Here is a 12,442-nt window from a genome sequence, read left to right as displayed (position 1 = left end):
GATTTTCTCTATGTCTTTCAACAGTTTGGTATTATTATGTGTCTAGGTATAGATCTCTTTGTGTTTATCTTCCTTAGAATTCATTGAGCTTCTTGGATCTGTAAATTTATTTTGTTTTTTCATCAAATTTGGGAAGTTTTCAGCCACTATTCTTTAGATATTTTTTTCTACCCCTTTCTCCTCTTCTTCTGGAATTATTATACATATGTTGATATGCCTGGTGTTGTCCCACAGGTCTCTGAGGCTCTGTTCATATTTCTTCAATTTTTAAAAAATCTTTGTTCTTTAGATTGAATAATTTCTTTTGTTCTACCTTCCAGTTTACTTATTCTTTCTTCTGCCTTCTCAAATCTGTTGTTGAGTATCTCTAGAGAATTTTTCATTTTATTTCAGTTATGGTACTTTCAACTCCAGAATTTCCATTTTTTTAATCATTTCTATTATTTACTGAGATTCTGTATTCATTGAGTCTTTCCTTTAGATTCAAGTAGCTGCTTTACAGTCTTTTTCTGCTAATTTCTACATCTGAGGACAGATACTCAGACATAGTTCCTATTGACTGTTTTTTTCCTGTGCATGGATCACACTTTCTTGTTTCTCTGAATGCCTCTAACTCTTTTGTTGAATACTGGACATTTTAAATTATATATGGTAGCAACTCTGGATTCTGACTTTTTCCCAGAAAATTTTTGTTTGTATTGTTTTTTTTTGCTTGTTTAGTAATTTGCCTGGACTAACTCTGTGAAATCTGTCTCCCACATAAGGTACAGTTGCTGATGTCTTTACTAAATTTTTTTTCTTGTTTATATTTTTAAGCCTGACTTCCTAGGTGTCATTCCCATGTCTGCATAGCTTAGTGTTCTGGCAAAGACCAGTCAGAGGTTTTGCTTAAACATCTTGAGCCAGAAAGGCTTGTTCTCTCTGCTTCTGACTCTGTAGTGGGCTGCGGAGCACACTCAAACTTCAGGCTGTTTTCATGTCTCCCCAAGCTTTTACTTTCTGCTGGTTCTCTCACATCTCCTCTGTGTGTACACAACAGGCTCTGTTGGCCAGGGATGTGTGAGTTCCTTGGGCACACTCTATCTCTGTTGCACAGGCACACAGATTAAGGTCAATCTGGGATATACGGAGAGCTATCAAGCCCCTGATGTCTGTCTCACCTCCCAGAACTACCTATTAAGTCCCCAGCTAGACCACTGGTCCATTGCTTGGCCCAAAAAGGCCTGTAAACCCAAGGTAGTGGAGCTACTGGCTCTTCTTGTTCATCTACCACTGAGATGGCAACTGACGGTTCTCCACATAGAGTGAGCCCCTTCTGGAAGCAGCAGCAAAGCTGCTGGTTGTCACAATCTGTCCTGCTCTGGTTGGAATATCACACTGACAGAGCTAGAGAGAAGGGTACAGGAGCAACCCTAGGCAAGAACACCACAAACTCATGCTGTTCCTACCCAAAGTTTAGTAGTTTTCATGAACAAATGCTTCTCAATTTGTTGTATGCCTTCGGTCAATTTTTAGAATGCTGAAATGGATATTTCCAATAGTTTTTTTCCAGTTTTATAGTTGCTTTTTGGGGAGAGGATTTGCCAACCTCCTCATTCTATCATGCTGGAAGTCAGTATCTCAGCCACTCTTCACATTCTGCTGGAATTAGAATTATTAAAGCTATTAAAAAGTAGACCATGCAGGTGAAAGTATCACTGTGAAATCTTATTTTCAAAGAAAAATGTTTGCTTTTGTTTTCTGGGGGAAAAAATCAATCAACAAACAGAGCAATGACTAAAGGCACAAGTTTAAATGAGATTAAATTAATCTCATTAATTAATCATCAGATTAAATTAATTAAGAAATCTTACTCCTCAGAAGCAGCACCTAGGGCCCTGCAACTTGACTCCTTCACAGACATTAGAGAAATGAAATGCTCCACTAGAACGAAGCAAGTCCCAGAGCATTTCAGTTAAGACTGTGCAACCCACAGCTGCTTTTGTGCTTCTTCTGTTGCCTCTTAGTTGCCCACCTCTCTATTTTATGCTTCGACCACAGTCAATCAGATACACATTGGGAATTCTTATAATAGTCCCTTTTTTGAAGGCTTCAACAAAGTCCCTCAACCTGGCCATTTATCTATTTTCCTTTCTCTGTTACCTCGTACAGGCTGACACCTCTTGGGCAAGTCCCTTGAGCTCTGACTTCCTCAGAACCCCAAGGAAGGAAAATAAGAACAGCCCCATGCATCCAGGAGTCCAGTATCTCATAACTGGAGAAGTCTTAGAGATTTTTTGGCAAAAATTCTCATTTCCAGATGGGGAAATTAAGGCTCAGGGAAGTTCAGAGGCTTACCCAGATCACATTCCAGGAGTGTGATAAAGATTATGTCATGCTGATAAAATAGGTGGAAGGCCTCAGAAATTCAGAACCTGAATGAGTGCAGGATCAGGCTCGGGGCCAGTGACTAGAAATGAGTTCATGAAGATCAACCCTGACATTCCACAGGCTCTGAGAACACCAACCCTCCCTTCTCTCTTACCTTAGCAAATAAAATCCAGGCTGCACACTGCCCTGGGGCCATAAGGCTTTTTAGCTTCACTGTGCTGAACATGAGAAAGAATCCTAAAAATCCACTGGAGGGAGAAAATATTCTTTTGTTAGTGAGGCTTGTCTTCCATTAGCCAATAGCTAACTATTTTCTGTTACATTTTACCACTCAACTTCTAATTATTACACCACCTCTATCTCATCTATGTTTTCTAGTGATCTCTAGATGAAAACAAAAACTCATTCAGCTCAACTGTACAAAGGAGCTAAGATGAGAGCATTTCACTGGAGGTGGGGAGAGGGTGTAGAAATCTGGGAGGTCTCTGGCTAAAACACAAAAGAAAAAAAATGTGGAGGACGATACCTCCTGCCCCCTTCCCATATTATTTCTGGAGTTTGGTGCTTGTCCAGGTAGAGCTTCATTTTTTTGCAAGCAGAACAAACTGCCAGGAAAAGAATTTCAAAGTGAAACTCAAAATATGAGGACCGAGGGTCTGGACTGGGCCCTGGGATCAAGGTAAGAACCTGAAGGGAAGGGCTAGCTCAGGAACAGAAGTCCTCCAAACCAGGCTGACCCTCACAGAAGCTATGCTTTGGGAATCATGCCTAAGCCCATGCATGTGACCTGAAAGAGCCCCCACCATGGAAGCCCGCGGCAGGGGCAGCATCTCGGGGGCTATTCCAAGAACTGGACCAGCAAGGCCTTGGCACAGCAGCAGACAGAGAAATAGTGGCCTGAGCTGGACCCATTTTCAAAAGTGTCACTGTGTAGCCAAGGCCAAAGCAAAAGGAACTCCAAACAGAACGGTCACTCTTCCTGGCATTTAGAAGCAGGGCAATTGGGAAAGAGGGTGTGGCAGACAGACCCCAAGAGACAGGCTGACTTCCTGCTAACATATGCTACTGGGGCTTGAATATGATTTTTATTTGAAATTGAATATTGAAAAGCAAGAGATACGACCGTGATTGTACACCAAGCCAGAGAGGCAGGTCGTATGGGCTGTCCCTCACTTGTACCTCCAGGGCCTCGGGTGCTACACTGCCATCTGACCTTTGTTAGAGGCACTGGTGTGTGGCTCCAACCCAGTTCGTGAGCTCTGAGAGGGAGGGGCCCAATCTTGGGCATTTCTTTGATTTTCCCCAACAGAGCCGAACATGGTCCCTTGGTCATGGTGGCTATTACATAAAGATTTGTCAGGTTTGCTTGGAAGCAAGCTAAATTGAAGTAAACACACCTAAGGCCAAATTTCACAAAAACGTGTGCTTTCACTTCATTATTCGATTAGTTTGCACCGACATTCTTGGGGAAGGACAAGAGACAGGTTTCCCTTGTGTATATTTCAGCCTGCCTGGCCCTGATGACCTGCAAAGTTCATTCAGATTTGCATCTGCAGTCACGGAGGTGTCCTTAAAGTGACAACTCTTAGTCTGAGATATGGTCATGGAGGAACCACAGACGACATGGGGAAAACTGACACATTCTTAAAAGAAGTTAAACTTTGTACTGAAGCCAGGGAGTAAAACGTAATAGAGAGTTAAATCAATTCAAATAAAGATTTCCAAATTTTTTAAATAAAAAAACCCTGATTTTTCAAGTTGGGTTATGACAAAGTTGCAGATTAAAAGGGGCAGAAATGGAGCCAGAATGTCACCCCACAAAGCCAACACAACAGGCTGTGAACTGTGTTGCTCTGTTCCAAACAACCAAACAATGGTGGCCCTCTCCCTGCACCCTCTTTGCCCGTGCTGCCAAATAACCGAAGGGAGGCAAGCCCACCAGCACAGGAGCAGCACTAACACTCACGCCACGCAATCCTCGCTAACGGGCAAGTCACAAGGCCTGAGCAAATGGACGGGAACTGGGAAGATGGATTCTGTTAGGGTTTTCCAGAAGCTTTTCTGAGGATGATAAATAAGTCATCTCAGGCTCAAATGCTGAAACAAACTCTATAATGTTGATTTTTTTTGTCCTAATACACCCCCATCAGAAACAGTACCTAGCTACATATAAGCTTTTTGACTCTCTGTACAAAGAACCACTGTTTCACAAGGTACAATCTTATATGTGTGGGAATAGGTGGTCTGACCTATATGTAGGAATTGCTCATGGTTTGTTTATATTTTATTTACAGTCAGCCCAAGCAGATAATAATAATAGCCATCTTTTCTTGGGCCAGTCACGATGCTTAGGGCTTTACATATCTTATATAATTCACACAATCGCCCTGTACTGGCATTATTTTTCCATTTTACAGATGAGAAAACTAAACCAAGGCTTGGGAGAACTAGGAAAACTTGCCCAAAGACCACACAATTAGCAAGCAGCAAGGCTGGACTTCAACCCAAGCTGGTCTTTCCATCATATCAGAATGCATGCTTTGAGACTGTCCACAGAAGCCTTTCCACTTCTCAGCATAATAAAGTCAAGAGAAGTGGGGATCGTGTCAGGAAAAGGGGGATAAGATGGCTATGAACTTCTGTGTATCCAATTGTATCCATTTAATTGGTCTACATCCCTGAGTACTTCCCGAGGCCAAGTATTAACGATCACCCTGTTTTCTAGACATCGCCTAGTCATTGGTTTCCAAACTCTGTTTCTCATAGTCTTGGGGTTCAGTCGAGGTTTTTTGGAGGCTGCCCTTTAGGAACAAGAGGGAGGCCAAGGTGAAAGCCAAGAGGGTGCAATTCTGGACCCAAATCTTCCCTTGAACTGAATCAGTTTCATCAGTTTTATATAGTGAGGTTCTGTTTAAGAATTGCTTGTGGAGGGAAAAAAAGGGGGAATCCTAGCTCTTCCACAAGTTTGAAAACCACTGCCCTGGCTGAGGAACTTCTACAGGACAGGGGTCTTCGCAAGCCCCTGGCAGGCCCTGAGTGCCTGGGGGTGTCCACAACAACCCTCCGATGGCCGAGGGAGCTGTCTCCATGCCTGCACCCCCCACCACTCTCTTCAGCCACTCATTCAGATAACCAGCAGTGACCCTGGCTTTACAAAGACACAGCTGATAGTACAGAAACACAAATTAACAGTGCGAGGGGTTTTATGAGGTAAGATTACCTGGCACAGCAGCTGCCATGGAATCTGTAGAAATACAGGAACGGAAAGTCCAAGACGCTGAGGAGATCACCTGAGGGGCACAGCATGGGTGAAACAACAGCCCACACGCCCCCTGCCCCCAGCTGCCCCAGAAACACAAGGCAACAGCCTTCAGCACAGCAGGCCTCTGAGTTACCGGCCTGTCCAGCACTGAATTCACCCTGGCATTCCAAGATTTCTATGCTATTGGCATTGTCTTATAATAATAATAATTGTATGATAATAATAATGCCCATTTAGTGACCTATGCAGGGAGGGCCCCATGCTGAAGCTTTATGTACATGATCTCTTTCAATCCTTGTAACAACTGTGCAAAGTTTTATTATCCCCATTTTTAACTGGAGCTCAGAGAAGTTAAGAGATTTACCTAAGATTGCACAACTCTTGAACTGTGGAGCCAGAATGTGAACCCCAGTCACTCCGAACCCTAGGATCTTTCCTCTTCACCAGGCAGCCATCCCTGCCCAAGGCAGAGTGTAGGAAAAAAACAATCTTTTTTTTTTAAAGATTCTTCTATTCTTTTCTCCCTGTGTCTAAATAAAGATTGCGAATGCATGCCTCTGACATATTTTTTCACGTTTGTGTTTAATTACTGCACAGACGGCACATGGGACAGACTGACCGTGCATACTCATTTTAGTTTAAAGTCCAAAGGGTACATTTATTTCTAGTGAAGTAAGTTCATTCTTTTAGTTCCACTTGGTGCAAGAGGAAATAATCACACATATTGGCTGCTTCCCTCTCTGGAATTTGAACTTGGTCACAAACAAGAAGTCAGGAGATTAAAAAAGCAGAAAGCCTTCCAAAAATGTCCAGAGAAAAGGAATTAAGCATTTCCATAGCAGATAGCTTAATCCTTCCAAATCTGGAATTTCTGAGACTCCAGAGGAGCCGGGCCTTCCATGCTTGGCCTTGGTCTGTCCCTCAGTTCTGAATGGACAGGAGCAAGAAGGGCTGATTTTTCTGAGAATTCACAGTATATTGGGTGTGCAGGAACACACAGGCAGTATCTCCTTCATCACTACAGTTATTAATCAAGAGTTTCAGAACAAGAGACACAACAGGCTGCCACACTTCCTCAGAGATCTAAATGATTTCAGATGAGTCAACCATCTATTGGGAAGGAAAGTTCTGAATTCCATTTCTCTGGAGAGTTGTTTTTTATCGTGACTATTGTTATTTTGTTTTGTTTTGTTTGTGCACGTGTGTGTTTAACTAAAAAAAGAGGGTCTCTTGGGATCTGGTTTTCATGCAGCCCAACAAGAGGGTGAGAGCTCTTGTTCTCTTTCTGCCATGATTCCACTGCATACCCCTATCGACTACTCGGGACCTCTGCTAGTGGAGGGACTTTGTAAATGACATCATCAGGCTCAGAGGTCTAGTGCATGAAGAACGTCTGAAGCCCCTCTCCCCACAGATGCGACAGCAGAGGTCACCCTGGGCACCCTAGTCCTAGAGGGCGCCAGAGCCCTCATTTGGGCGGATGAAGGGCTCTCTCTCTTTGGCAGCTATTGGTTCTTGGCCCTTTCCCAACTTCCCTCTCAGCATGAAAGAAACTGTAGCGCAATCAGAGGGATAATCAGGAATGGGCAGAGAGGGAACAAATTAAATCTTAAGGCAGGACCTCAAGATTCCTCAGACGCTGCCTCCTCTCAGCACCCAATCTTTCATCGGAAATGCTCCAGGGAGGTGAACTGGACTCACGGTGCATTGGCAACCTTTACAGCCCAGCCCAGGTTGTGGAGGGGTCTAAAGCACAGTGGAGTGGTCAGAGGTAAACTGGGAGGGAGGAGGATGAAGAAAATATCATGATCCTAGGGAATTTACCAGTTAGATAATAACCTTCACCCAAATCCTGAAGGTTGATCTCATAAATTATTGAGAGGCAGAGAGAGAGAATAGCTCACTCTTACCTTTGAGCCATTTCTAAAACCGCCATACATGTCTTACACACACGTAGCTGACTCCATGCCTGCCTCTCGTTCTAGAACTAGCATGTCCTTGAGAGCAGGGACTCCATCTTACTCAACACTTGTATCCGCTGTGTTAGGACCATCCCTGACATACAATGAGCACTACTGAACTGCGAGTATCTGAAACACCTAAACTCCTCTTGCTGTCCCTGGAGAAAAGGTCCAACTTTCTGGTTGGCCATGCTGGTCCTCAATCTCAAACTGACCCCAAATGCTTCCCCTCTGATGCTGTCAGCCTGCCTCCTCTTTTACTAACGCAGCGCTCTTAGAGGGTGCACACCAACCTCTAAGCGGCAGGAGTTAATGACTGTGCTACAAATAGCCCTCAAGCTGTTGCAGCGTGCAGCTGGCTGGCCCCAACCACATGAGAATTAGATCCAGGAGCCTAAAAAATGTGTAAAGATGCTCAAAAGACAACACTCCTACACCATCTAGTGCAGAATGCACAATTTAACCACAAATTGAGTGGTTTGAGAGTTATAAACATGTTTGTAGCATCAACATGCAGTTTATGCAACAAAGTCTGAGTTGCGCCCTCCTTTTTGTGCTCCACAGTCAAAATTCTGCTGACTCTTTGAGTGAGGGAGTGAAGCCCATTTCTCTGAAGATTACAGAGCATGAAATTGCCATGGTGAAAAGTGTGGCACAATCTTACCACATTCAAAACTAATCGATATTTGAATATCAAGAAAATTTCCTCTCACCACATTGTAGCCTTCAGCACTGGCAGGAAAATGGAAGGTCAGTAATTAGCGCTGCCTGCTTTATCTCACACACGAGCAACGGACACACCAGGCAACAAGGCCATTTCTGTCAATTCCTGTGGGTCTCCCTGCTCTGTTGGCTCCTTGAAATTCTCTCTCTTGAACACCACAACAGAGGGGCCCCATACAAACATGAAACCCAGACTTTCAAACAGGGGGAGAACTGCTCCTCTCTACTACTGCTTAAAACAGTCCGAGGGGAAGCAAGGTTCCAGGATTCTTGGAGCCTCTGCATGAATCATGACTTTTGATTAGAAGAGGGAGATTCCACCCACCAAGAAGCAAACCCAGTGCCTGAACAGGAAAAAGTGGCAGGGCCAGCAACTAGGACACGGAGAACTATCTACCTTATCCCTACCACCACGTCCCAAGGCACCCCAAAGTTTGTGACCCAAAGCCACATCGTCTGCATCTACAAGAAAGTTCATCTTTCTAGTCACTCAAGAGTGAGTGAGAAGGGCAGCTCAGTCAAAAGCACTATTGAGAGACCATCACCCACCCGCTAGAATAACTAAAGTAAGATTGACAACACCCCATGTTGCTGAAGATGTGGAGCAACCGGAACTCTCACGCATTGCTGGGTGGGAGTGTAAATGGTACAGACACTTTAGAAAACTGGCATTTTCTTTAAAAGTTAAACATACATCTACTCTAAGACCCAGAAATTCTCTTCCTAGATATTTATCCAAGAGACATGAAAACGTTAAGTCCACAAAAAGTCTTGTATAAGAATGTGCATAGAGCTTTATTCACTGGGAACAGTCCAGGTGAGCGTCAACAGATGAATGGATAAAAAAAAGGTGGTGCGTTCACACAATGGCACACTACTCAGCAATAAAAGGGAGTAAACTAGTGATACGCACAACAACCTGGATAACCTCTAAACACTACACTGAAAGAGCCAGCCACAAAAGGATACTTCTTGTGTGATTCCATTTACATGAGACTCTAGAATAGACAGAACTTATCTGTGGTGACAGAAATCAGGTCAGTAGTGGCTTTTGGTGGTGGGTGAGAAGGGAGTGACTAAGAAGGAAAGTGAGGAAAATTTGGTAGTGACAGAAATGTTCTATATTTTGACAGGTGTGTGAGTTACACGGGTGTATACATTTGTCAAAATTGATCAAGCTGTACATATAAGATATGTGCATTTCATATATGTAAATTATACCTCAATTTTAAAATATTTTAAAAGTACTACCAAATAATTAAGATACAAATAAAAAAAGAAGAGGTGAAAAGAAACCAGAAAGAATAAAACCCTGTTTTAAAAAGTCAGAAATGATTAACAGATCCTTCAAAAAAAGACTGCACCCATGGGTCCTGTCTCCTACTGTCTCTTACCTGGCGCAGGTGTGGGAATCCGGAAGACACTCTCCCTGACCTACACTCAGGCCGTGCAGTGGACTTCCAGATGGAAAGTATAATAAGCAAGCGGGAAAGAATAAAGTGTTGCTGTCTCTTTAAAATGGGCTAGACCACCCATGAATCCAATGAGAAAGCCAAAAATTTGGAAGATATGGAAGCTGCTCAACCAGAGCAGTCCTTGAATACTTCTGGAGGAGACAGATTTTCCTCAGTTGTTTTATTTGCTTAAACTTCGTAATCAACTACATATCACTATTAGAAAACATCACCAGCGCCCATCAAAGAGTTTAGGGCAATTGACATGGGTTTATATAAAGCTGAGAAAAACTGATCCCCATGAAGTCCTCTAGATTTTGAGCTTCCGCCATCTCTCATACCTAATTCCTACCTTAATATCTATCTGCCTTAGTTCTCTACTCTCACAAACAAATATAAGTGCTTTACTATACCTGAGTGCTTTTTGAAGCAAGGGGCTGCTGCTTACAGTGGGTAGGGCATGTTTAGATAGACCACAACTGTATGTGGTGGTCCTGAGAGTTCCTAAAAGGTAAAGCTGATCAAAACCTAGACAGTCTCTTTTCATTTGGATTTCACCAGCAGCTTCCCCCCTCTAGTCAAGATTGTTTTGCTACTCAACAGTCCTCCTCCAGCCAGGCACTGAAGGACCGCGCCATGTCTACCAAGGGTTCAACTCAATGGCACTCCGCTGACAGGAAGTGAAAGGAAAAACAGACACACACATCTTTAAGGCACCTTGACTCAACATTTGTAAGGTTTTAAGAAAGCAACAAACACAATAATGGTGACCACACACAGAGAGCACCTTTATAAAAAGAGTGTCTTTATGTTACTTAATACACATAGAAGTACGTGTGGTTTTACAGTAGTTCCCTGAGATACACATGGGTTAGATACTGGACGTGGTGCTGGCATAGATGGAAATCTCCAGCTTCTTCCAGAAAGCTGCCCCCAGTTTGTACACAACCCCACACTCACCCTTACCAGGGCCTTTGCCGGAGCCCTGCTATGATAGCTACTGAGGCCCACAGGACTCCTGACCCTACAGCTTTGGGGGTCCCTGGGGAGCCTCAGCTACTTACAGCAAGGGAGGCCAAGGGCACCCCTGCTACTGGGTAGTCACAGCCAGAGTCATCAGCCCAGCAAAATCCTTCTCAGAAGCCCAACTCTCTATCCCTGGCCTCTTCAAAGACACACCTCAGCTACCTGAAAACTGCAACGAACCAACACTGTAGGCAGGAGTCCTTCCAGGGGCTGCACCCAGTCTCTCTCTGATGACCCCCTGAGCTGCCCAGCACAGACCTACCCCCAATCAGTCACCGCACAATGGGATCCGAGCCTGCAGGGGAGGGAATGGAGTGAGCATCTGATGTCCATTTTTTTAACTTAAAATATAATTTGAAGGAAGATTAATCCTTGCAAATATCCTTCTCTGGCATAACGAAGCTCCAGTTTCTCAAATAAGAGAGATTTGCTTTTTTATGCCCCAACATATTTTTTTGAGATATAATTCACATACTATAAAATTCACCCTTTTAGAGTGTACAATTCAGTGGTTTCTTTCAGTATAGTCACAGAGTTGTACAACCACTACCACAACTACTACCTAAATCCAGAACATTTTTATCACCTCAAAAAGAAGCTAAAGCTATTTTAAATAACTCCCTTGCCAGACCATTCTACAGCCTCAGGCTGCTGGCCACTCTGTGTTCCCAGAGAGTAACTAATCGCCCAAGGCCTTCTTGTGTTAACCTAAAAGTTTAGCAATAACTCAAGGGAAATGTGGGAATGTTGCCCAAAAGGCATAAACCATTACCAGCAGTCACCGTGCTCAGAAACTGGTAGACAAAAAACCGCCCTCCTTACCAAGAGAAGCTCTAGAAAGAAGTTTAGGAACATCATACAAAAGCATTCACTCACTCGGGAGACTTCATAATGAAGTGTGAGATCACTGAAAAAAGAAGCATTTCAAAAGAAAAACCTGGAAAGAGGGTCAGGAGACCTAAGCTCCAGTCTCCCTCTGCTACTCACCTCCTCTGCTCACCTTGGGCACCTCACTTAGCTCCTCTGGGCGTCAATTTCCTCATTAGTAAAATGGGTGGCATCTTGGAAAATTACTAAGATTCCTTCCAGCTCTGATAATCACCAGTGTAACAAATGAACAAGCGTAACTTCTTAGTTGAAAGGCAGAGTGATTTCTTTAGGTGAAAATTACTCACCCAAATCCACTAGAAATCACTCAGCAGTAAATGAACATGTAAACCAAGAAGAACCAGCAAACAATCACTTTCCAAAGGCCTTTGACCAAAACACATTTTAAGGGGGCTGACGCTTCATAGGCTCTTAAATATCTATTTATAAAGGATAGGATTTCAACAAATGATAGGGAAGAGGTCACTCAACAGCAAACCTCATGGTTGTGAGATAACACCAGGCTGTGGGAGTGGGCAGAATAGAGCAGAGGTGCTTCAGTGTGGGTAAGGGCAGACTAACGCATTGAGAAAAAAGTAATTCAAATTATCCTTACGAGACAGGGGTTTGGATATGTCACATACAATCTAGAAACATTATGCGAGTCACTATTGACAGTTCTCTGAAGATACTATTTCAAATAGTCTAAGCAACAGAAAGCTGAGATTGTTTGGGGCACAGTTTGAGAGCTAGAAGGGGCTTTAGAAATAATTCAGTCC

General features: G+C 43.4%; 1 protein-coding gene across 2 annotated transcripts in view; it reads right to left on the bottom strand.

The window, feature by feature from the left end:
* Window positions 1-12,442, bottom strand: part of TMEM241 (transmembrane protein 241) — a 128,781-nt gene that overhangs the window by 54,812 nt on the left and 61,527 nt on the right. For both annotated transcript variants that reach the window (XM_058556813.1, XM_058556814.1), the window contains 2 exons: window positions 5,591-5,660; window positions 2,525-2,618 (listed from right to left, as the gene is read on the bottom strand). In XM_058556813.1, coding sequence (XP_058412796.1) covers window positions 2,525-2,618; window positions 5,591-5,660 — 164 coding nt within the window. The remainder of the gene's footprint in view (window positions 1-2,524; window positions 2,619-5,590; window positions 5,661-12,442) is intronic.

This window comes from Diceros bicornis, chromosome 16, assembly GCF_020826845.1.
Source record: "Diceros bicornis minor isolate mBicDic1 chromosome 16, mDicBic1.mat.cur, whole genome shotgun sequence".
In the NCBI taxonomy this organism is placed as follows: Eukaryota; Metazoa; Chordata; class Mammalia; order Perissodactyla; family Rhinocerotidae; genus Diceros; species Diceros bicornis.
Note: the sequence above shows the minus strand (reverse complement) of the source record. Positions and strands in the feature narration are given on the sequence as shown.